At 34.8% G+C, this 26,418-nt stretch overlaps 1 protein-coding gene across 1 annotated transcript in view; it reads left to right on the top strand.

Annotated features, from left to right (window-relative positions):
* GPM6A (glycoprotein M6A) overlaps positions 1–25,644 on the top strand; it is a 40,780-nt gene extending 15,136 nt beyond the window's left edge. The window contains exons 4-7 of the mRNA XM_026067244.1: positions 14,394–14,547; positions 16,286–16,362; positions 17,709–17,774; positions 24,890–25,644. Of these exons, the coding sequence (XP_025923029.1) occupies positions 14,394–14,547; positions 16,286–16,362; positions 17,709–17,774; positions 24,890–25,042 (450 nt within the window). The 3' untranslated portion in view covers positions 25,043–25,644. The remainder of the gene's footprint in view (positions 1–14,393; positions 14,548–16,285; positions 16,363–17,708; positions 17,775–24,889) is intronic.
* The last annotated feature ends 774 nt before the right edge of the window (positions 25,645–26,418 follow it).

Here is a 26,418-nt window from a genome sequence, read left to right as displayed (position 1 = left end):
ATATATTAAATATTAGCCAGAGCAGGATTTTTTACTGTGCTCTCCCACAAACGTCAGTATTTATTAACTAGATTATGGGCTAGGAACAAATATAAGCAACAATGAACACCCTCAGTGGTACTAAAAGCTATCAAAACTTATCCTTTGGAAAAACTGACATTTAAGGTTAAACTGAACACAGATAATCCACACATTGGAAACTGAGGAATATAGCATATTTGCCATCCCTACACCACTGTAACATGCTCCACAGTAATGCTGCTTTCTCATTGTTTTTCTTTTTTTCCTGTTGAATGGCATTGTAAGATATTGGATCTTTGAGAATTGTTTTAAAGCATTTACTTGAATATATAAACAAAGATTTCAGACATTTTAAATGAGGAAAAATTATTACATATTTATACCAACACCTCCTGCTTTCATCTTTTGCAAAGTAATCTCTAATCTGTATACACTTAGAACCTACGGAGCTGGTTCAAATTCTGCATAGAATAGGAAACTTTTCAGAACATAATTTTTCTTAACAGTTTCCATAAACGCTTGTCCTCAGTACAATGAGCAATGCTTCATCCGCCCACAGTTTTGATGCCTTTGTAATAAGAGCTGTAATTCCATAGTCTGCGCCTAGAAGAAATGAATAGTGAAGTGCCTATCCTACGGTTAATATCACTGTTGTGATTAATGATTCATAAAATGAATCCCTTCAGCATGTTACTTGCCTAATCAGTAATTCGTAATGTTTGTGTTTTACTTTAAGAAAACTACAGTTCATATAAACATTGTGCAGTTAAGATTAAGGCCATGTACTGTTTGTGACCAAAACACAAATAAGCCATAAATAGATTTGAGTTAAATACATTGCAATAATTATTACTGAGATTAGTGGATGTTTCTTCTTTACTGTGGACCTTGCCAGAGAAGCCTGCCCTTTCTTTCTGCAGTTTGACTGCTGCTCCGATTCTGATGATATACTTAAGATCAGCAGGAATACTATGCAAATGACTGCAACTATTTTGAATTATTATTCCGGCTTTTGTTTCTACACACTAGAAATTTGGGAGTAAGACAATATATAGCATTTTGTCAATTAAAACTTGTGATACCCTTCTTGTACAAGTTTCTTTTGATTATCTCAGATTTAAAATTCTTAAGAGGAAAGTAGCATTCTATATTTGAAAAGCACATCTGGAAATAGAAGATACTTCAGTTCAGCCTGAAAGCACTTATAATTTATTCAGTTCTTTACATCATGCAATAGTATGAAGAGATAAATTCTAAGAAAAACAGGCAGATGACTAGAGATGTACCTCAAGCATAATCAGTACCCTTGTGTGTCTAGTCTAGATGGTTCTACTGCTACGTAAATCTGATGTAAGAAATTTTGTAATGTATGGTTTGCCAAACTGAAATAATGCTATTGAAGAGGACTGGCACATCCCACATGCTGCAAGCAAGCCTCCTCATATAAAACTTTTTAATTTTTGTAAATAAATTTAAAATCTAAGCCCTCAAAGATTTTAAACAGTTGGCTTCTTTTACCAGTAACTTAATTCTGATAGAAATATGTACACCGGATACTTGTCTTTCTGAAGAATTAAAATCAGAAAAATGGCTCTACATCCAAAACAACTTTTGTAAAAATCTAATTTTGTCTGTTATTCCACATCAAATTTGCCGAAATCATTAACAAACATGACTTTCTAAATAGCAGTTTAGCATGTTGAGATCTGAAAATGAAAATGAGTTCTTTCTGCTTTCTCATTGTCATCTATTATTTGTCATTAATATTCTTCTTGTGCATATGTACCATGTCTGTCATTAAACCTAGTAGGAAAACAAAGGAAAACAATTGAACAGAAAATTTCAAGGAGGAAAAGCTTGTATTAACTTTGTATGGAAAAGCTAGACTTCTCACTGGAAGTCTGAAAAAGCAAACTTTTTTTTTTTTTTTTGCTTTTCTGAAAACCAGCATCTACAGAAACTTTTCATATCCCTTTCCTGACCTCCTTCCTTCCCTGTGGCTTTCACTCATTTTTACTTTCCAGCTGTGCATCTCCGTACATGGGCAGAAGGAAGGTTTGTTTTTCCTTTGAGATAATGCAAAAAGTACTAACCAACGCAGCCTTTCCAGTGACTGTATAGGTGATTAATCAGCCTGCAGGAGCTTTCAGGGGCTTAACATCTAAGTTATGCCAGTGCTGCGGTGGAAAGCCCCCCGTTACATCTCAGAGAGGACCTGTGACAGGGGCAGTGAAGACTCTCACTGACAACATTTTCAGAAGGAATTTACAGTGAAGAGAAGTAAAATTAAAGCACTATAACAATGCTAGTCACATTGAGATAAGGATGGCTGTGGTTTTAGTATTTATTTTTCAATGCCTGAACATGCTTTTAGAGATTAAAGAAGCAGTTATATATAACTGTGGTACAACATGAATAGTAAAAAATGGGAGACAGGCCTGAAGCCAACTGTGACACTGTTTGTATATTTGCAATTTAATAACCGTCCTATTTATATTCAGCTACCTTGATCTTGGAAAGCCTCATTTCTGCCTTGTCTTCGAATGTCTGTTTACAAAGTCAGTAAAAAATGGACAAAGATCCACAACTGAGACTCTTCTTCCTTTGAAAGTTTTACTGTTATGAAAATTTTATATTATGAAATGGGAAAGCAGTTCATTTTTTCTCGTCAGAAAGCATTAGATAAAGATTTCATCCTGGCAGTGATACTTCTACCTCTCTGTATCTTTTAGCTTTTAAAAGGTACATGTTAAGGCTCTACAGAAGGATTCTTAATCTTCTGGTTTGGACTAATTTTATCTGCTGTGTCTTTTAGATGCATTATGTTGTTTGCAGCTGTGCCATTTATGAGGAGAGTGTTTCTTCACAGCCTGTGCAGATTTCACTTAAGAATAGGAGTAGTTGTAGAAGTTTGTGGTATGCTTTTAAACAGTTTATGTTCAGTATTTTATACTGCTACTGCTAGATATTTATGAGACAACTACTGGCTATTACCTATTCAAAGTGACCTAATGTACAAGATGGAAGACTTACTTCTGTTAGACCTAATTCATTACACATTACTGAACAATTCTATTTCTATGCAGCTCTCCTTTTAATAGAATTAAATCTTAATGATGCATACCTTTGTTTTGAATACAATCTTGGATGGCCTTAAATTTCAATTTAGACAGGAAAAAATTATTAGTATTTAGCAGTCTTAGAAAGATGTGTCTTTATTCATGTTTTTATTTTCCTAAAAAAAAGTGAATTCTCAATATATGGGATAATCATTCACATATCATTTAGCTGTTAGTAAGATCTTGCCTTTTATTTTCTTCACTCCAAGTAAGTAAGCAATCTCATGACACCAGATGGTCAAGCTGGTCATTTTAAGAGTCTATATTGTTTTAATATTTTTTCCATATCTTTCACAATTTTTTCATTGTAGGTGCTGAAATTATTTTCTCTGGAGATTTAAATGACTGCTTGTCATATTGGCATACTTTCTGCTGCATGTAATCCATCTTGGATGTCTCAAAAGAATCTGGCTTACTCTACTGGTATTTAGCTACCCACTGATGATCTTTTTAGGCAAAATAGTTCTGTAATTGTGGTTATTTTTTTGGTTTTCTAAGTATATTCATGATTCTCCTTTTAGTTTTATTTTTACTTCAAAAAAAAAGGGTACTGATCCAGAATCATGCTTTTATTGCTTTTTCATGTAATTCTTGTCTTAAATAATCCAGTATCATCCTTGCCACTTGCTGAGAAATATATTTTCGTCTTAACTTTATCTGTGAGTAAGAAAACAAAACAGAGGAATGAAAAAAAAMCCCTTAATCTCTAGATAGACATTAGTCACATACCTAAATCTGTGGAAACATTTCTGAATTAAGTTTTAATTTAAGTTTACATTTGATTCTACTGTAACAGAAGGAACAGGGTTCAGTGCAGGCTCAGCTGGCTTTTGCACCCAGAACAGATGCCTCATTTCTGAATGCTGGAAATGGAGATCTCATTTCTAAAAATGAGATCCCATATCTGGATATTCTGGTAGCAAAATGCTGAGCTAACAGACAGAGAGATGACATGTTTTCATGTCCCCATACATGCTAAGTAGGGAATGCCTTAAATAGTCTCAGCCACTGGCAGGGGAAATGGGGAAGGTGAAATTCATATGGTAGTCTGACCTTTTAAATTGCGTAATTCAAAATCAGAATCATGAAGTATCATCACAGATGAACCAGACACCAGTGGAGATATTAATTTCAGAAGGAATGTCCTGTGACACAGATGTGGATACACCTTGCTGAGCACTTCACTAGGGTCACCAAGTTACGTGCCTACACTACTGCAGTAGCCAACAGAGAGRGAGAGGGTTAGGGAGACTTTCTCAGATGGACTGAATGCTTCTGCAGGTAAATGCCCTGTTTGCAGTAAAGAGAAAAGTCTTTAAGTCTTTTAAATTAAGCACTTCGGTCACTTGTCTAAATTTAGGTAGGATATATCCTGCCTGGCCTCTCTGTTTGGAGTTTAGGTGAATAACATTTGCCGTTTAAACACTGCTGCAGTTAGTAAGGAAAATAAAATAAAATAAAACATATTAATGGTTTTATATTTTTCTGGAAGTCGTTTTAGCTCTGGATACTAGACTAGTGTTGGAATTTCTTTAGGGGCCTGGGTTCCCTGTAATCTTATGTGCTTGTTCTTGAAATAGGGAGGACAAACCTTTGCAGTATTTCAGGACTCAGCTGGATAGTTATTAATAAGCTTTCATCTTTATCCCTTTACTTTTCCAACTACATTGTTAATACACATATGGTTTCTTAAAAATAAAGTAGAATGCCAGTTATTACTTTTAATTTCTGTACTTTCTATACTATGTAGAAATCTCTTGCAGTGAGCTCAAAAAAAATTTTGATTGTTACATACTTCTAGATGGTGAGTGTAGTTTCAGTTTGTCTGATTTCAGTAATCTGTCTGGGTTATTTTGTTTTTTCTCTATTTTATACTTTCAGCTTTTCCCACGCAGCGATATTATAAAATCATTCTTTTGTCTGATCGTCTCTCTTCTCACAGAATTTAGCATGTATTTTATACACAGCGCTTTCGTTGGCTGCAGTGTTAGTTGTTTCCTTTAAAAGGGGGGTGTGCAAGACATTGTAACATGCCTTGCCAGCCGCTCCTCAGATTCTTTTGTGCTTGCTGTTCCCTGACAGAATTTTTATTGTTGGCAATAAACTGGACAAAATCTTTTTGCTTCAAATTGTGCTATGAATGCATCTTTCTCACCGAGGATAGCATTTTTCTTTTGTATGTAAGCTCAATCAGTAAGTAATTTTTCTGAGCAAAATGTTTTCTRAAAATATGCTGTTTCCAAAGTGTATTTGACTGTGAGAGCTGTTACACTTTCTTCATGCACTTTACCTTTCTATTGTCAGCCATCATAAATTGGTCAAGCTSATAGCTCTATTTTCCCTAGCTTCAGATAGTCCTTCTCAATTTTAGCTGTTGAATACTTCATCGGATGATCACAGTTTTTCCCTGATGTGGTTCTTTGTTCTCACCTGGCTGCCTTATTCTTTTTTTACTACATCTAGACATTTTACTCTGTTTTATAGTGCTCTAAACTCACAAATGTCAGTGGCATTATCATAAATCATGCTTTTATGATAAAAGTCATGTCCTTTATCCACTCCCCTTTAATTCTGGCCTGTTTGTTTCTTGGTTTTCCCACTTATAGTTAATATCCCCCAAATCTGCAGAAGCCATATCCAGTTTACTTGTTCCCATTGACTTGTCCTTCATATGAACTGTGTCCTCCTATCGATGCGTGATGAATTTGTACTTACCACTGTATTTCCTTGGTAATAACTTGTACGTGTTTTCTGTGRCAGTGCTTGCCCTGGAAGGAGCAGGGCAACTTGAAGTGTTTTATGGACTAAATTTACCCTCTCCCTGCTTGTATCCTTTTACTAGCACATGATCGTTAGCATTCAAGTGAAGCTGGTTAGACTTAGTCAGCAAGCCAGAATATTTTTATCAATACTTCATTCAGCTGAGGAGCTTGAGCATTCATGAACATGAAATAACGAGACTGTTCACGTTGTGGTTGTGAAGAAAATCTTGGTAGTGTGAGCAGTGATACAAAGATCCTGTAATATTTCTGAAGTCTCGGAAAGGTAACGCTTCTGAGAAGTGTGAAAGGCTGCATTTTTAGAATCCGCTGGCTGATCACTCAAAAGCCACATTATTAGCTTTCACTGCTTAGCAAGACAGGAGACAAGAAAAAGAATGGTCCATACCCTTAATTTTCTGGAATATCATAGGCTTCTGAAGCCCCACTAAAGAGCAAGTCAGCATCACATGATCTTATTTTTGACAGCCAAACATTTACTTGGAGTGACACCTCTGTTTAGAAAAATTATAAAAAGTTATAAGAAATTATGATATTTCTGCTCTCTAGTTTGAACTTTACTGTCTTGTTCCCAAATATAAGCCTTGCAAACCTCCCGCACAATAACCTCAGTCTTGGCAAAAGAGAAGATGTAAACTATCTGTATAGAGCAGTCTTCCTCCAGACTGTTATCTTTTCTGTGTATAGAAAACTTGTCATCAGTGGAAACCATTAGACTATGGAATGGGCTTCTTATAAACAGGGTATCAGCATCACATTTTGGAACCAAAATATCTGGAAAATGTACTGCGAGGACCTGCCTACACTGGCAGGGAGAGAGTCATGATGGAACCATCATAGCATGTGGTATGAACACAGCCCGAAGAAGCTGTGAAACAGCAGTATTTAATGAAGATATCTACTACATTTTTCAATGTTAAAACCAGATTATTTTTCTGTATCATAATTTAAAGAATATAAAACTGGTATCTTAACTACATTCCAAGAGAATACATTAGTGCGTTGCAAATACCACTGAAAAGAAATAATGAGAGGAGGAGGAAAACTATGAGAATGTAAAAATGTAAGCATAAAAACTTGGAGTCAAACTAACAATGCAAAGGAGGTTTTTTTGAAAACATTGATGTGCTAGGAAAAAAAATCCTGTATGGAAGACTGAAAAATTAGATAGGAAATTCTGCTGCTATTAAAAAGCAGATAAGATCCAATGCTCTGTAGGACTTCAGAAGTCTATTGGACTACAAAAATGATAGTCTTGCCTGAAGGGTACATAAAATGACTAATGCTAACAATTTTGAACAGTACAATACTACAAAACTATCAATATTCAAAAGGAAGTTCAGAAATAAAAAAATGAAAAGAATTGGTTTACAAGGAAATGCTAAAAAGATAAACTGAAAAATCTTCAAAGAAAACCCAGTCCTGTATGAATGCAAAGCCATCTTCTGCAAAATGAGTATGTTCTGTTGTTAGTGGGTTTATCTGCAAAGCAAAGATTTCAAAAATGAATCAATTTGTTAGACAATCTTTTTTTGTATTTCTAATATGGCTGTGGAAATTTATCTCCCCCCACCACTACCACTAAATCAATTAAGTCACAGTAAATCAGAAAGTTAAAAAGCTTTTCATAGGCAGCTAGGTAGTTACAATGGAGTAGACACCATGCATAGAATATTTCAACCTTGAAATATACATGTGCAAATGAAAAATGGAAGTAATACTGAGAATTGCTTTTAATTTTTTCAGAAGCAGCTTTCCATCAATCTACTATGTCCACAGAAAATAAATGTTAAAAACAGTTCCATAAAATGATGTTGCTTCAAAAGTTAAAATTCAGAGATTTAATCATTTTCTTGTAACAGATTTGAACAATCTTTTAACAATCTAGGAAATGTCACATCATCTAGTATATAGATGAATTGCAATTATGCAATTATGTGAGAAGTTATTTTGGCTGTTATAGTCTATCTGATTATTAAGGGAAATTAAGACTAATATTGGCATTTTTTTGATCTTTAAGCAGTTGACTTGAATGGAAGCCAAGAAGAATCAACCACATTACAGTAATGACATAGCATGAAATGTATCCATGCTTCAAGAAGAATCTTGGAGCTGTGCCTATGAATATAATATGGCAGAGAGGAAGAGCATGAACATGTTTTGTAGAGACAATAATAAATGACCAACAAGTGAGTGTTAGGAATGAGAGTGATATTTTAGACCAAGCAGAAAAGACTTTGTAAGTGTATATTTGCTGTGATTTGTAGAGCATTTAGTAGTAATATTAGAACACCAGTTCTCTTTCATCCAGCAGCACTGTATGTTTAACTAGATAAGTTGAAATATTTATGTTTCACCTTTTACTTCTRTTCAGGAATGAGGCATGAATGCAGGAGATGCTAGTACAGACCTGAGAATATTAGAGGAAGCAATTTAGTTGTGAACTACTTAACAGTCCTTCTTAAACATATCTGGATTTTACACTGTGTGTAAGAACTCAGAGGGCCTATGAATGCCAAGAGATGTTGGCTAGGACAGCAAAGGATGGTCTATAACATCTTAAGCATTGATATATTAATGAGTTTAAAGATATCTGTATTTTTTTTCACTTGTAAATTACTTTCTCATTTGGCTACTTAGGAAAATGTGATTAATTTGGATTTAAATAAATAAGTATAGTATTGCTGGTTCTAAAGAACATAAAATTTTTCATTATGCAACAAAGACTGTTTGATGTCTTTAATTTTAAAATCCTTTCCAGGGGAATTCAGCCAGTTTTCCACTTGCTCTTTTTAGTATTTACATATGGGGARCTATACCTTTAAGATGCTGTTATAAAACACATTTGGAACAGACTGAAGTATTTATATTTATGTAGAAGTTCTTGTTAAAAAGTGTGGATCTGCAAACTTCTGTTAGATAAATTCTGAACATCCCAAAGTACAGAAGTAAAATTCTCCCAGTTCAGATACAAGCAGGCTAATTCTGGGCTAATGTTTAGGTTATGTTCTGAACTGGCAGGGTTTCATAGTAAAATATAACAGACTTTTGGCATGATAGAGATGAGAAAGCTCTCTATAGATGAAGTTTTGATCTGTGGCAAAAACTGTAGAAGAGAATTTCTGAGCCTCGAAAGAGTTTTGGAGGGATCTAGGTTGTCGAGCTAGAGGTAAACAACAAAATTTTATGTGTGTGTCATAGAATAATAATATCTAATAATATCTAAATGAGATACAAACACAGCAAGGTGTCCACCTTCATAGAACTCTTTGGGTTTAGAGCTCATGTTGGGGAGTTTATATAAAATATGCATATGACTATAAATTGAGAGGAAGTGTAAATGTAAATACTGAATTGTTTGGAGCAAAGATTAAGTTGCAAGACAAATGCAGCTTTGGAATTAAGATGCATTCCATCATTTCTGAATTTGTTGCTATGTTTCTCTATATTTTTATGTAACAACCATCAGTATCCTCCTAAAATATATCCTCCTTTTTGTTTCTGGTAACAGCATCTTTTAGGTATGATTTTGCTCCTTCTATTCTTAGAGTCATAGAAGTAATCATAAAATGTTTCTTTAGGGGAATTAAAATATTCACAGCAAAACCAAAACAAGAACAGTGTTTGAAAATCGACGAATATACTTTTCATGGGAGCAAATATGCACAAGTTTTAGTAAGAAAGCAATAGCTGAAATCTTGATCTTACTAAAATACACAGGATTTTGGTAAAGTTTTCAGTGGATTTTTACCCAGTTGTGACCACCATGAAATCTGTTGTGTTGGATATATATGTTGGGTATATACCATTTCAGAAAGTGCTCTGAAATCACTACCTCCTGTCCTTGATCTGCTGAACAGATTTTATAATAAAATCTTTCTAGAAAGGTTGGTGACTTGCTTACTTTGATAAATCATGATTTAAGAAAGCCATTATTGGCAACTGCAAGCTTGTAAGGGTTTTACTAGAGGCTGAGTGGTCCGAGGAATTAATTGCTACAAAGGTTAAAGGTTTTGTTTTTTCAGGTAATTATCTCCTCTAGTTATCCTTCCAAATGTGAACCAAATATTGATTAGTGGACTCTTCATGATTCTGTAGCCAAATTTCCCTGTCATTTCCACAGTTTCTCATAATTCTGCAAAGCAGGCAGAATACAACTGACAAAATTAGATCTTTTTCAGGGGCTACTGTTAGCAGTGAAGATATAGACTGTACGACTCACGCATTCTTGCGGGGGAAAGGTGAGAACTGGTCTGCTTAATTATTAGACTTATTTGGGGGAAGAAAGGCTGAGAGAACGATTCTGAGAAAAATGACATAAAAGCAGAAATCTGTTGACATTCACAAGATCCAAGAGAACAGAAGTGAGGCTGTCTAGTCAACTTCAACGCTGGTTTAAATTTTCTGGAAATAAGTCATTTTGTAATTTTTTCACACTTTGGGTCAWCACCACAGCTATAAATTTTGTAACTGATGAATGAACCTACCCTGAAATGGAGTGAAAGGTTAAAGAGAATTTGGTTTTGAATTTAGGGGGTTGGCTTCTTGCAGTGAAGATTGAACTACTCAGAGAAAGTCATTTTTACTGCCAATGCAATACATAGTGTTCTAAAGAACAAACTGTGGTACCTTTTTAAGATGCTGTTCTGCTATTTCATACATCATTGCTTTGGCATGTCATGTAGCAGAATGCTACTTCAAAGGAGAACAATCCCTTTGACTCTGAGGAGGTTGAGTTCTGAATTTAATTCCTGCTTCCTGCAGTGAACAGGTTCCTTAAGCATTTCTGGCAAGGCCTCTAGAGCAAAGAGCGAAGATTGTCATAGCAGTGAAAATTATCTAAAAAATACAGTCCTTCACTTGTGGTCTTCAAACAAAAAATATTCACATTTCCATTCCATTATAACAAGACATTATAAACTCACACCTCCTGTTGCTTAGAAATGAAAAACTTTTTGTGCAAGGCTAATCTTTTGTTTTAGACTACCTAGAGCAGAAAGTATATTGCCTAGAGCACATATTTTGCTCCAGTGATGCCAGCAATGGTAGCTTCCAGAGATAGCTATTAAATACCAATAGTTTTAACATTAAGTTTTGCGTGGTAGATAATCCTGCATGAAAAGTGGGAAATTTCTCTACTTTCTTTTTTATGTTTTCTGAAGGTTGTGACATGAGTATCATTGGTCACTTTAGTCAAAAGTGACTGAAAGAGGGAAGATAAACTTCTTCCTTTAAACTTATTTCAAATCTTTTTCTAACATGCACTTTTAAATTTAAAGGAGCATTTGATTCCCTTTTTCAGAGATACTAAACCAAATAGATTCATGTTTTTAAAAGAGGATCCCTTTCATAAATGAGCGGGCAGTTCCCTTAGTAGAAGTAGGGAGCTCTTGTGACTCCCAACACTCATCATCTGACAGCTTTCTCCTGGCCTTATTGTATGCCCCAGGCAGATTTTTTAGAGGCTAATGAGCTCTCTTTTTTCCTCCTTGGTATAACAGTGTTTCATATTATCTCAGTCCAGATTCCTAAGCATGCTTCCTGTTCCAGGCTACAGGACATTTCATCCCTATTACAGATCAGAAAATCCAAAAATATTAAACAGAAATTATAATGCTCATATTAAGACTGAGCTTTTTACTTCTTTTGGTGGTAATCCTAAATCACTGAATAGGAAGATTTCTGCATCTGTGTGGAGCCCAATCTGAAAAACAGTGCAATTCTGTAATATAATTTAAAAAAAAATTAGTTCTGCCTGTTAAATTATTATACAGGTACTACACTGAGTGATGTATCAAATTTATTAAATGTTATTTAGTTCTGAAGTTCCAGAAAGAAGTTCAAAAATAAGACCTCAGGTATACCTGTTTTGGGCAAAATCTTAGAATATTATCTAGGAGGCTGGTTTTACCTTTAAAATACTTTTAGAAAAAAGTAAACTGAATKTAAAAGCTGTTCTGAGAATAAGCATGCAGAGAAACTTTTTTTCTTATTTGTGCTTTAGAAAAACTGTGTACAGCTCTTCAGCTTGATAATAAATTAAGACCAGACATAGCATTTTAGTTGGGAATTTATAGCCCTTAAGTGACTTTACATTTCCAAGTAATTTTCCAAGTAATTATTTGTAAATGAGTGCCTGGGGTTGAACCAGATGTTGTCTCATCAGCTTTAGCACTATTTCTATAACATGGAGAGAAGTAAAAAGAAAACAATAAAGGAGCATTAATAAAAAAGGAATAGGTTCATGTAAGAAAAAGTATTTAACTGTGTTGACCATTTTCTATGCAATAGATGCAATAGACTTTCCATTATGTAAAGCAATGGATAAAAATCTACGGCAGCATTCAAGACTGTACATTTATTTTTGACTCAGCTATCATTTTCTCAAATTTTTCAGTTGGTTTTTTAATAGGTGCATCTGGGGGGAGAAGTTGGAAAGGAAACTGACCTTTATGTGTATGAATCCACTTTCTAAAATCTTTAAATGTAAATTAGATGCATTAATTTCTCTTTCAACCTAACCTTGATGTTAAGAGACAAATTAAAATGGCTCTTAACTTACAAATTGGCAGGTTAAGCTGAAGTGTTGAATACTAAGTGAAGAGAATGGTAGAAAGAAGATACTGCAGGTGTTAGACTGAATACTTCTGTTCTTTGTTCTACTTTATCTTTTAATTTCTTGCATCCTTCTGATAATTATTTTTGGTGCTATAAATTCGCCAGGTTTTTCTCCCACTTTTTCTTTTCATCTTTCTACTGCTGGAAGACTCATCTACCTATGGACAATCAGGAAAATTAATCTGAATTGAATTTTAAAGTGGATTAATTAAGGTACATTAAACCCCTATGTAAATACACTTCTTCAGAATTAAAATGGCTTTTATTTAATATTCTTTAGAAGTGAGTTAAGGTAAATAAGATTAAGGTCTATTGTTTCAGAAGGTCTATCTTCAAAGTAACGTTACTACCTCACCTAAAATTCAAACCTTTTGTTTTTTTAGATTCATTTTCCTGAGGAACTCCTTATAGACAAGCCCTGTGTCTAACAATTTTCACTAGCATTTACAACCCTTTTGAATCTGACCTTATTTGATTTAGATAACTAAGATCTGTATTTATATTAGGTTCTTTATTTCCTGATTTGAGACATCTTATATTAAAAGGAACTGGAAAATGATATCCATTTTCCCCTTACTTGCTCTTTAAGGTTTAATTTTCAGCAGGTTTAATTTTAAGGTTTAAGGTTAAAATTAAGGTTTAATTTTAATTTGTGGACCAGCTTATTCAGCTTTCAGAAATACATCTTCTTTCTTATTCTCAGATTCAGTATTTGATACTGGCTGTATGGATTCAGTATTTTTGCTGTGATAAGGGGCTGGGAAGCTTCTACAAAAATGTTGTGTGCTGAAAATTTTTGGGTTCAGCAGTGTGCTTAGATGCATCAACATTTCTGAAGCCATTAAATCTTGGCTATTTTGATTCATCATTTAGAGGCTGACTTGTCTTCCACATTTAACCATGTAGCATTTTCTTATCCTTTCCACAGCATAAAATGAAATGGCAATTTTTTATTGATGTATGTGTCTGCTAGTTGTCTCAGGTTATCAGCAGTGTGGTAATGTAGCATGCTTACATATTTACAGAAGCTGCGTGTGCCAGCATAACTACCAGCCCTGAAGGCAGTAGTAGGCAGTTCAATGCTGCCTGCAAGCACACTGCTATACTCTTGAGGCTCATGGATAAAAAAGAAAAGGTATATCCTTTAGAGAACACATGTTGCAAAGCATATAGTTTAATGCATTTCTTGTTAACAGAGGTAAACTCTCTAGTTTGTTCTGAATGATGAATTCTCTTGTATTTGACCCCAATATCTATTTTGTCCCCCATTTGAAAAAATGACAGATAAATTTTCTCATTGATTCAGTTCAAAATGGATTTGCCAGTGAGATTCTGTGCTTGACATGGATAATGATTCATCTTTATTAAGAACCAGATTTTAGAAGCAAAAGCAAGCAAAGAAGTTGTGTAGTATTTCATTCTATTTTTTTACATCATGATTGATAGTGGAAGAAAAAAACATAGTGACCACTTACCTTAACTAGGGAGTAGGGGTGATGGCATTGAGGGAGAGAGGGAGAGATACGCTTCACAAAGCGTGCATATCTCTGTACTTCAGGTGTGGCGCTTTCCATCAATTGTAGGCTCAGGAGTAATAGAAAGGGAGAGTAAGCTTCCATTTCTGGAAGCGTAATTTCTTTGTTATTCCAGAAACTTCAGGCTAGTGCCCTGTCACTTACTCTGACCAGATCATGAATTGATTATCAGACCAAAACCATAATATAAATAAGAACAAAAAAAGACAAAACCAATCAGAAATGCTTTTGTGTTGCTTCTGTGTAGTTCCTTTTTTGTAATGGAATATCAGCTAGGTTTTGACTTACTACTAATTTTGTTTTTCCTTCCTTTATTGCAGTTTATTATGCTGACATACATCTTTATGTTGGCCTGGCTTGGCGTTACAGCTTTCACTTCTCTGCCTGTTTACATGTACTTCAATCTGTGGACCATTTGCCGAAATGCCACTTTAGTGGATGGAGCTAATCTCTGCTTGGATCTTCGCCAGTATGGTATGTAAATGAAGAACATTAAAAAGCAAGATTTCAAAAAATGTCACTTTTCTTTGCTTCTAAATACCTAAAATGAACTATTCCAGTGTTTCTGAAACAGTTTTTAAGCAATCTAGAAAAAAGTAATGTTCTTTTCATCATTTCACCCAGTAGTCAAGGCACTGAGCAGTGTACTGTATTAGGGATTCACTTTCACTGCATTTCCCGACCTAAGAAAATTGGAGCAAAATTGTCAGTCTTCCCAGAGTAATGAAAATTTCACTGTGGGCTTTTGTGTAGTCTCTCCTTTTGGAACTGCTGAAACTTGTACGAAATGCTTAATTAGTCATTGATCTGTAGAATGACTCTTTAATCTTGTGGGTAGGACACTGATTTGGAAACATGAAATTATCATCTGTCCTGCAGAGGCTAGATATTAATGCATTTTGAATAAAATGTTTATCAGTTTATCATTTAACAATACTAATACTCAAAGAGGGTGATGGAGAGAGAAGGGGAGCTACAGGCTGCACCATGGAATTTAGAATAAAGTGGAGATATACACAAATATGTGTTTGTGAGGGATGGAAAATTTGGAGAAAAGGAGGGCTGGAATCTTAAAAAGTCTGAGAACTCATATGTTGGCAATGACAATTCAATTCCTTTCTATCAGAAGACTGATTTGAATCTAGATATTCTAGGTATCAGTGATTCCTTAGCCCACTGAGCTTTTGGTATTCATATCATTATTGGGCAGTTTTGTGAGTCTAATTCTTTTGTTTTCTTGGCCTAAGATAAAATTACTATATATTCTCAAATGTTATATTGAGATATAAAAAACTGTGTATTGCTTTGGAGTGAAACAGTTTGGTTCATATTGAACATTTAATTTCACCTGAAACAAAATATTTCACATCATTGTTTTAATGGGGGAAAAAATCTTTTTTTTTATTTATTGATTTTTTTTTCAGGCTGGCAGCAATTATCTGTATAGATTTCATCAGGAGTCTTCATTCTTCTCTCTATGAGATTTTGTTTTCCTATACTTATGCCTATTTTATTACTAATTTTATTTAAAGTGTGCATAGAGTACTAATATATCAAATGTTTATTCTGTGCATATATTTGTCTCCCCTAAACAGTCCAGTCCACTGTAAAAAATGCTGTTTCCTAATAGGAAAGAATGCTTTACCATTTTTTATGGTAACTCAGTTGTATCTGCTTTCTTCATGCTGGTCTTTGATTTAGTATCTGATCATCAGCTAAAGCAAGCAGTGTAGCAATTTCAATAGCAAGAGTTTTTGTTGATAGAAACTAATTATAACAAAGCATGTCTTTGGGTAATGCTTTTTATAACTTCTTAAAGAAGCTTTGTATCAGATCAACACATGTGAATACAATATATGGCACATTCCTCAACATGAGGATAAAGAATACTTATGAATATACCAACAAGGTAAGTGCACACACTGTTTGCAAGTTATTTTCTGGCATTTGAATACTCTGCTGATCAAAATCTAGAATGAAGATGTTATAAAAAATGGCTAAGAAATTATTACCTGCATATTTCCTACTACAGCTTTTGCTAAATAGGTAATATGTCCGTTTTGTGACAGCTGAAGTAGGAGACATTGATTTTGTTGTAATGTAAAGTTCTGCGTGGCAGCCAAGAATTTGTATCTCAGCTTTCCTGGCTCATATGAAGTAAGCTACTGCATAGCTGGAATACTAAATACTGTGCATGTTTATTCTGCTCCAGGTATTGTAACTATTGGAGAGGAAAAGAAGATTTGCACCATGTCGGAAAGTTTCATCAAGATGTGTGACTCTAATGAGGTGAGAAAATGTGATAATATTTTTGCAAAACCATAACATATATTATAATAGGAAGTAACTGATGAGTATGCTTTCTTCTTACTTTTAATGTACTAATCCTAGCTAAAGTGATGGAATGAAATCCCAGTGGAAAATACACCATCAAGTACTTTCCCTACTCTTTTACCAGGTACCCAAATTAGTCAGTGCAGTTTCTCCAGCCATTAATTTTCTAAATACACCTTTATTTTAATTTTTTAAAGATTCCATTAAGCCAGGTGTATTATTACTAACATGTTTTTGAAGGCTAATGCACCTACTGCACAATATAATTGACTGTATATGGAATCACTGTTTGAAGATATTATGATTACTGTTGTGACAGGAGAGTAATGTTTAGAAATGGATTTGACCAACTTTTTTTTTTTTTTTTTTTTTTTCAATGGGCGAAGAGAACAACTTTCTAGTATATTTTTCTCTTTGTTTTTCCCTTAGGCAAAATTCACCTATTGCAGTGCAGCTGAGACTTTTGGTTTGTTTTTAAATGAACAGGGAGGAGGACAGGACAAATAAAATGATGTCTATCTAGAACAGAAAGAGAATAAAATCTTGATCCTTCTGAAGTCAGCGGGTGTTTTGCTATCTGTTTTGTTGGGTTTTACCCTGCCTGAATAAATCTTCCTAGACTGAAGTTACACAATCTGCCTTCTTTTATACCAAAACCATTTAAGAAAATGGAACCCTTACTGTGCAGTCAGCCCTCAGCCAGGGGCTGCTATGTAAACCAGATCTAAAATGAAAAACAACTGTAAGGCTTTGGTTTGGGTGAGGCAAGGAAGAAAGAGGTGGCTAACTTGGATTATTTCAGTAACCCGATTTATACTGTAGCACTATGAACAAGTTTACTAGCAAAATTGAGAGGGCAGTAAATTAATATGTGAGTACGGGAAGCTGCAGCTGACAGAGGGAACAGGGTTTTCTTAGGCTGTCTCTGCCTCTGAAGAAAGGACTACGTCCACTTGCTGATCTAGTTAGATGGTATTGTAACTGTAGAAGAAAAATGCTGTATTATCTTAGTTTTAAATAATTATTTTTAAATTATTTATTATTGTTTTTAATTACTTTTAAATAGATTTTTTTAAGGATTGCTGGTGCTTTATTCTTGATATAAGTACTATTACAACATAGGTACATATACAATGCCAGGCAGTGCCTTCGATCTTTCAGAAAAAATATCAGTAATCATTACTTTTGTAGAAGGGTGGCAGCAGGAAGATAGTTATTTGCGCTGCACTGTTCAGACTTTTTGTTCAGTTTCTGTTTACTGTTACCACGATGAAAGTCCCTTTCTTTGTCCCCCTTTGCAGCTAAACATGACGTTCCACTTGTTCATTGTGGCGCTCGCTGGAGCTGGAGCAGCAGTCATTGCTATGGTAAGCTACCCAACMCACTTCCCGAACCCTTTAGATCTGGTGTTGTCTGAATCACTGATATATTCTGATTCTTTACTGAGCATCAGTCATTCAGTTTGCACACTATCAGTCAGTGCTATTAGTAAAATATAATTCTATAATATAATACTATCTCTTGATTTTTTTTTTAAATATATTCATGGATTCCTTTTGAAGTAGAATGTTCTGATTACTTTTTTAAATATAAAATTCCTTCAAGTACATGCAAAAACTTTTTATCACTCCCTTGTTGGGTTCAGACAAGTGTCTTCTGGATGCCTCAAGACCATAGTAATAATCTTTTATGATCTATGCCTTTTTGGGTAGTCACAGGCTTGCCATGCTGCTGTTTTAGGAGCAGACTCTTTTTGTAAATTCTGTGCATGCATGTGTTAGTTCTTTTTACAGGACTAATTTTTGCCATTTTTCCTAATGAAGATTGCTTTGAATATGATGACATTTTGCCAATGAAAATGTTTCAGGGAGACTGCGTGGCGGCTATTGCCCAGTTCTTCTGGCTTTTGTTTGCCATGTCCTCTTAAACACCAGGATTTTGAGAGTGGGGGCTCTGTACCACTGCGGGCGTGTATGGTACCCCCTGGAATAGGGAATAAAAAGCGACTGTTGCTTGGTACTGAGGTATTCCATAATGAAAGTGTAAGTGATGGTGATTACTATTACTACTGTTACTAATGCTTATATTAATAGGAACTATGCTTTATGATAGCGGTACTATTTTTCATTGAATGCTGGGGCCATAAACTTTTTCTTCTCCTTCAAACTACATTTATTAAAAGGGAGAACCAGAGAATATTCAATGAAGCTAGTACTCCTGTCATATTAGAGTTTTTGTGCTTACCTACAGTTTTTGCAGTATTTCATGACATCCTGCCACATAGCTAGCTAAATGAAAATTACGTGTTCTAATGTAATTTTTGTTTCAAGATGACAAATAATAAATAAAATAGTAGTATAGTACTTTATATTATATTAATAATTGAATTAATTCACTCTGTGATTTTCCAAAAATAGACTCTATCTGAAAAAATGGTGACCAAGTAGTAATTTTTATGTATATACATTAGTAGTAGTAGTAGTATATATTCAAGAGCACATTATTTCTCCAGTGCAGTATTGTTTTGAGGTATTTTCACCTGTAATGGGAAGTTGATCAAATGCTAATTTGTTCAGATAACCATTCTGCATTTCAAAGAAGATTTTTGAATCAGAATTAGCCACCAAAACTGCCTTTGGAGTATAAAAGAAATTGCAGATATTCAGTGAAAACAAACTGAGTAGGTTTTCAGTGGAAATACATTAAGTAGGTGTATTGAACTTTTAGCATAGGATATTTCAAAGAAAGTTTAAAGAAGCCCTTGAAAGCTCACAATTCCATATCAAAAATGCCATGAATGTAATACACTGAGCACCAACGCACTAGGAATTCACTTTGATAGCTCCCATTTATTCACATGTTTTTCATGGTTTGCCCTTATGCAAGTATGCTTTTTATTGGATTCTGTGACTRCACAAAGCTGGTATGAAAGCACTCTGGTTATTTCAACAGAAATGTAAGTTCAGGGTCTAAGTYCTTGTAAAGCGTTTAGGGTGTCAAAGCTCATAAATATTTGCTTAGYGTTCTTCTAATTTCTTTTTACCCTTTATTACAATGTTTGCAACTGTGTTGTCTCTATTTCAATTTTGTAATGAATCTTCAATTTTGTAATGATCACCCTACCTTGGTGATCTCAAGGTACCTGATGAAGACGAGCACATTCCACTCTGATGATGATAATTTTCAATACCAGGCGTACCAGACCACATTTGTAGGTTGGGTAATGTGCTTCACACCCTACACAATAACCCAAAGACTGTAGACAAGACAGGAGGGAAAGTTCAGGATTTTGCAGTTGGACAAGCAGATATTATCAGGTCCTCTTTCTTCAGAAGTAGATTTAGGGGAGGAAGAATATATTTGGGATCCTAAATGTCTCATATAGCAAGAACAAAGCTCCCTTTTTCCTAGATCCAACCCTCAAGACAGTAGAAGGTGGTAGGGTATCAGCAGTGGGCCAGAGTACAAAACGTGCAGAAGCCATCTAAGAGGACTAGACAGTAGCTTCCCTCATATGTGCTGTCACTAGATGAACCACCAATGCGTTCAGTTAATGAAGTTACAGTCTAGTGTCTTTGCATGTATCCACAGCAGTAGCAGATCTCYAGGTTGGTGAGTTCTCAACAAGACTTCTTAACAGAAAAATGAGATTAAAATACAAGTGCTTTACAGAAAAGGAAGCTCATGATTTTATTGTAAATTTGAAAGATTTCTTACAATTCTCTACTTTCAACTAGAATATCCTGCCTGACTATTGTAGTCAAGTATTTTGTATTTATTACCAGTTAGTAATAGTACTTCATCATCCATGCTGCATAATTTAAATGGTAAAACCAGGTTTTTTTCAAATGACATTTTAAGTGATTGACGTTGATAGGCTTCGCTAGTATCACTTTTGGAGATATGGGCATTTCAAAGAGCCAGACTATTTAATGTGTTTGGATTTCTCTAATTCTGTGAGTTGTCAATGTTTGTCATGAAATTTACTAAAGAAATCAGTTTGTTCATAAATATTAAGGCCATCTATCACCAGGATACTTTTCATTAATCTGTATTTTAAAAATATAACTTAGAAAAATGTAGGCATTTATTGTGAAAATGAATAGGATTGTTATTTCTTGTGTCTGGATAGAAATAAAAGTCTACACAAATAATCATTTAAGTAATATGATTTAATTTTTTAATTTTCATTGTTGTGTCAGATAGAAACAGAGACATGAAGTGGTTTAAATGTAAATGCTAGTGTCTTAAAGGGTTGATTGTAAAACTAGTAAAAATACTGCCTGTAATGTTTTCCAAAAACCATCACGCCAAAACTGAATTATCAGGTATACAGTTTCTTCTCAAAAGTGACCATCTGAACAGTATTCTTCCACCTAAACTTCCTCGTAAACTGAGTTTAATTATGTCCTGTAACATGAAGATGCAATCAATTATGTTGAGACAAGAAGGGGCATGGGGAATGTGCTATATAAGTGGGCTAGTTCCTCTCCTCCAGTATAGTTGTGCTCTTTTGAGGGATATTAGATGCAGGTGAGGGGTAGAAAAACACTTCTTCAGATTTTGCCCTGCTGAAATAAGGAAATACAAATTCTACGGATTTGAAAGGCTGAAGCATACTTTCTCCTCTAAGAAGAACTCTAAGCAGGAACAGACCCCCTTGCATGGAGTCTTGCATATGTCTGTAGTTGAAGCATCCTGAGGCAGACTGTGGAAGCTGCCCTGCCTCAGTTTGAATAAGCCTTGACATGGTCCCGCTAACTTCAGGCTGATCAGATCATGCAAGTGTGAAATGCAATTAGACAGCCACTTAGAGATGACCTCCTTAGTGTGACTATGTTAGCCAGGAACTTGGTGTTAAATAAAAAAACCAAAGGTGGCAGGACTTTGAATGGTTTCAGTCTACTCTGAATAAAGCTCCAAATATTTGCTATTCTTGTTCAAATGGAGAAAGGCCTTACGGGGCTGTACATGGTAAGATTTTATTTTCAAGTTGCACTGATCACTAGGTACCAAATTACACAGGATTATTTAGCATATATGTAATTATATAACATGTACATGTATTTGAGATTATATTCATTATATGAGTGAAAGTAGCTATTTCCAGGAAAGCCAATCTACTTGTAGTAAATGTGCACTCCAAAAGAATTTTCAGTAGCTGTGCCAGAACTTTGGTTCTGTAACTTTTTAAGATAGAGATGTGAGAAAAATGGGAGTATAATGAAGGTCAGACTGTGGCCAATGTACCTTCAGAGTATTTTGTCATTGTTTTATAGTTTTTTGAGAATCCAGCATAAATACCAAACTGCATGACATTGGTTTTAAATTTGTCTCAGAGTGGGACATTACGGAGTAAGTATTTTGCATGGGTAAGAAGTGTGCTTGCATGGTCCTATTTTCATCATGTATGCTTCAACTGCAAACTTTTCTGACTGATAGATTTTAAAAGGTCAGGAAGACGTGAATACACTGCTCAGAAACCCCCAACTTGTAGTGTTCTCACCAGTCTACTTCTTCCAGGCTCAGATTTTATTTTTGAATTGAAATCTTTTCCTCAAAAGAGTAGCACTGGTGTTTTTGTTGGATTGCAAATCATAATTGTCTGAGATGATAAAATGAATAGAATTACCAGCCTGTTTCTTCTGAATTTTGTGAAGAGTTTTACTGTGAAAGAGATTTAAAGCATTTCATTCAGCTGAGCGGGTATTTACTATCAGAGTCTCCCATTTGATCCACAAATGCATGATCCAGAGACTATTCCTGGTGATATCTTTTGGGATCATGTAGTTTGATAAGGGGCATTTCTTTTTCCTGTGTATTAAATGATCAACAGAATTTGTCCCAGAGTAACACACGAGTGCACAGTGTCGTCTCCAACACTTGCATTGTCATCACAGATTTTATTGTTAATACTCTATGAGGAATAATAAGAAACTCCTAAGGATATACAGGAATACTACTCTCTGTACATGCTTTTCATAGAGGACAGATTCTTTGAATACTTGTTTCTATTTTATGACTCCTCCACCCAGGCTGTATTCCTCAAATAGGGTTTAACTGAGGGGAAGCTTGCCATAGGCTAGTAGGCCAAAAAAAGGCATGGAAAATAATTGTTCCTGTGAAGACCTTCAGAATGCTTTCCTTGATTTTAATTATCTGGATTAAGAATTGCACACAGTGCTAACCTGCCCTAATCAGCAACGATTGTCACCAAACATTTGTGGAAAAAGCCAGCATTGGCATTTCCAAAAAAGAAAGAACATGCGAAATTGGTTCTGTACATTTAGCATGAATCTAAGATATTCATAGCCCTACAACAGCCTAATACAAATTTGCATCATCTCAAGTTGTTTTTAACATCACTGTATTCCATCTTCCATTAACTGAATACCAGTTTAGTTTCCCGATCTCCTAGGGAGGGATGGCATCTTTCTGTTTTCAGGAAATTATTCATGTCCTCTGAGGCAGATGATTACTATAAACATAAGAGAAGCTTCCATGAGAAAGTGTCTGAAAGCCTGCTAGGGGAGGAATAACTGTCCAGAGAGTCCTGGAATAAACCAGTTGGACGTTGTCACTGACCATTGTTGTTTTCCAGCTGAATACAGAGTGAATAGAGCATGTTGTACTTCCCAGAGGTCAGGTAAAGAATATTGTCCTAAGGTGAGAGGGAGACAAGTTTGGAGAAAGTCAGAGGCTCCTTGCAAGTGGATCCAGCAGACTGAAGGTAGGACTTTGGGATCCGCTTTTGAAAGCAAAGCTGGTAGTCTGAAAACATTCTGAAAGGCCCACTCCTGGGAAGCTGAAGTGGGCAAGAAAGCAGTTTTTTGCTCTAACAGGCAGCCAGAGTCTAAATTATGCATAATGAACACATAAACACAAAGACTAGGCAAACTAACTCTGAAATGGACTGAATGAGGAACATAAACTCTGTCTGCAGACAGCATGTGATGCCCCTGAATGAGAAAGTTTTGAATAAACTCTTTTTGGAAGTAGTTCCTTGGTGTTCCTGGAGTTGTAATAAAATTTATCACCTTTTTGCTCATACACTGCCACTGTTCAAAACATAGGACTGGGAGGACAACCACAGGTCATTAGGCTCAGTCACTGGCTGATTTTTATAAACTACTAAGTTCCATCTCAAAGGTAATTAAGGTGTTTTACTTCATGTATTCACAATAGAAAACATTTGCTGTATCTAATTTTTCTACTTTCACTAATGTTCAGATTAAATTTATTCTGAGCCATGTTACTACATTTATTCTTGTGCCAATATTGCCAATATCCTTTAACTGGTGTTTAGTCTTGAGAAGTATTCATAGACATTCTGTCCTCCACACTTGCTAGCATAAATAAACCAAGTTCTTTGGGAATGTGTCATCACGGCTTATCCAGCGATTTGTGATGGCTGCGTGTGAGCCAGTCCAATCTCAATTTATTGGCATTTCTAATTGTGGGTTGTGGGGTTTCTTTTTTTCCCTTCTTTTCAGATCATTTTTTGTTTTGTTTTTGGATGGAACACTTCGAAAGTTCTGTTTTATTCTCCTGAAAAATAAAAAGCATATTTTTAAATCTTCAGAATTTACATGGGACAAGAATATCATTTCTGCTCTATTCAGGTGTATGTAAAAGTTGTCTTTAAAATCAGACAAATCACTTTTTTATTCTCTAAACATTTTTAAGAAGTAAACAAATAAATAATGGTATAACTATATAACAGTGAAATATAATTACTAGATTAAAAGGTGGCAAATATATTGCCCTTAGTAAGAGAAAGCTTAGTAATAATTATATTTTGTCACATTTTGCATGGCTGAACAATTCTTGACCATTTTTCCCAAATCAGTTGTTGTTTATGAAATAGCTAGAGTTGTAGGTCAATGAAAGAAATCATGGCTAAATGGAAAACCAATGCAAGCTTCAACCATAAAGAAAAAGCCGTTCCCTACAGCAAATCTACATCATATTTTCATCATAAGCAACTGCTTCAACAAGTAGTGACTCAGTAGGGAAAACTACAAGAAATAACTAAAAGGCATTTTTTCCATATAGATTTGCAAACTGGCTGAAACAGTAAAGTAGAGGAGAGGAGAGAAAATGCTTCGACTAGCTAAAGCAGCTTGATGAATCTCGGGTGATGATTCCAGGAAGATCACTGTGTTTTTATATTGACTTAAGACTAATGTACATATTCCTGTCCCACACTCTTTTCTTGCTCTCAGGATATAGAAGGCGAAGGGCTTAGATACTGCCACCAACTGCTAGTCACTGTAGCAGCAACAGCTTTGAGTTGAGTAACCCTAGCATTAGTGAAGCTCAAGCTTGAACTTTACATATTATTTCTATACTACTTCCTGACTTAACAGTGCTTAGTCCCTTCTGATGAAATCCAAAAATCTATCCTGTAGTTTTCAACTTTGAACGTGCTGCATTCTGACTCGCTCTGTTGCTTTCTAACCCTGTGTTACCTCTCTTGCAGGTTCATTATCTCATGGTCTTGTCTGCTAACTGGGCCTATGTGAAAGATGCTTGCAGAATGCAAAAGTATGAGGATATTAAGTCAAAGGAGGAACAAGAGCTTCATGATATTCATTCTACTCGCTCTAAAGAGCGTCTCAACGCGTACACATAAGAGAAACCTTGTCTTACTTTCTAACATTTGAATGCTTTGTTGTTTAACTAAAGGCCATCCAACCATTTTAAAAACAATTGAAAGTGCTTCTCACAAAAGATAGTTTGGGTGACTTACATGTCACCCATGTACAATTCTTGGCTGTCTAGCACTTGTTTCTTAATTAGTTCTTACTTTGTGTGACCATTCTCTACCACAAAGCTCCTAAATAGCCTTTCCTGAATCCTTTTAAGCCAATTAGTTCTGCTAGATCAAGGATACTAAACTATTGTCAAATACAAAAATGTGTTTGATTTTTTTAATCACTTTGTATGTGTTGTGCATAACACCTTTTGCATTGTTTCTTATATGTTTTTGAAAAAAATAGCTTTTTATACTTTTTAGTTTTAAATTCAATACTACTTTAACTACAGGTATACTTCAAAGGGACCATTGTACATGATGTACAATATATAGAGAAAACACTCTGATGACTTTCCTTTATATTTGGAAATATTGCCAGATGGACCCTGCTCAACTTGAATGAAGGTCCTAAGAACATTTTAAACAATCAAAGGTGCAATTTCTAAATTTGTAATAGTGGGTAAAAAAAGAAAAAAAAATGAAAAATGAAAAAAGATTAAAAAAAGAAAAAAGTGCTTCTTATCTTTGTTAACATTGTATTATTCTTGATGTTTTTAAAGAATATTCTCTTGTTCCAAGTTCCATGGGTGATAATTCCTGTTTGTATTGTGAGCATGCAGACCGTGGTGCTAACAATGCATGGCCACTTGCCTTTTGAAGGAATTCAATACCACGGTTACCTGTTAAAGAGTTATGGTATATAGACAATTGTTAATTAAGTGATATAGTTATCCATAGTTTTTTACAGAATGATCTCTCTTTAATTCAATGATGGTTATGCTAAATTGGAGCTGTTCATATGATGATGTGAAAAATTGCTGCTTAGCTACATTTATGAAAGTAATATATCAAATATACAGTGACCGTAGGAGTCAGAAGTCTTTTTACCTGCTTTAAAAATTTAACTGGATTGCACCTGTCTGAACTGTACAAGATATATTAAAGGAGACTTCCATAAATGTTATAGCTTGGCTTCTAGTTTTCCTACACATACTGTTTTACCTGTAATATGTTAAAGTGAGGTGAAAGACCACTACAGATCTTATTGTTTGAAAGTGTAGTAATATATTTGAACCTTTATTTTGGTAGGAAAATGTTATCAGAAATGTAGGTCATCTTAATTTGAAGGAATTACTTGTATCAAAAAGAAAACAAAAAATCCTATTTAAAAAAAATCAGTATTATTGGACCAAATTTGGTGGTTTCTTTTCTTTTTTTTTCTTTCTTTTTTTTTTTTTTTTTTTTTTTTTTTT

The sequence above is a fragment of the Apteryx rowi genome, unplaced genomic scaffold (genome assembly GCF_003343035.1).
Source record: "Apteryx rowi isolate R43461 unplaced genomic scaffold, aptRow1 scaffold_255, whole genome shotgun sequence".
In the NCBI taxonomy this organism is placed as follows: Eukaryota; Metazoa; Chordata; class Aves; order Apterygiformes; family Apterygidae; genus Apteryx; species Apteryx rowi.
Note: the sequence above shows the minus strand (reverse complement) of the source record. Positions and strands in the feature narration are given on the sequence as shown.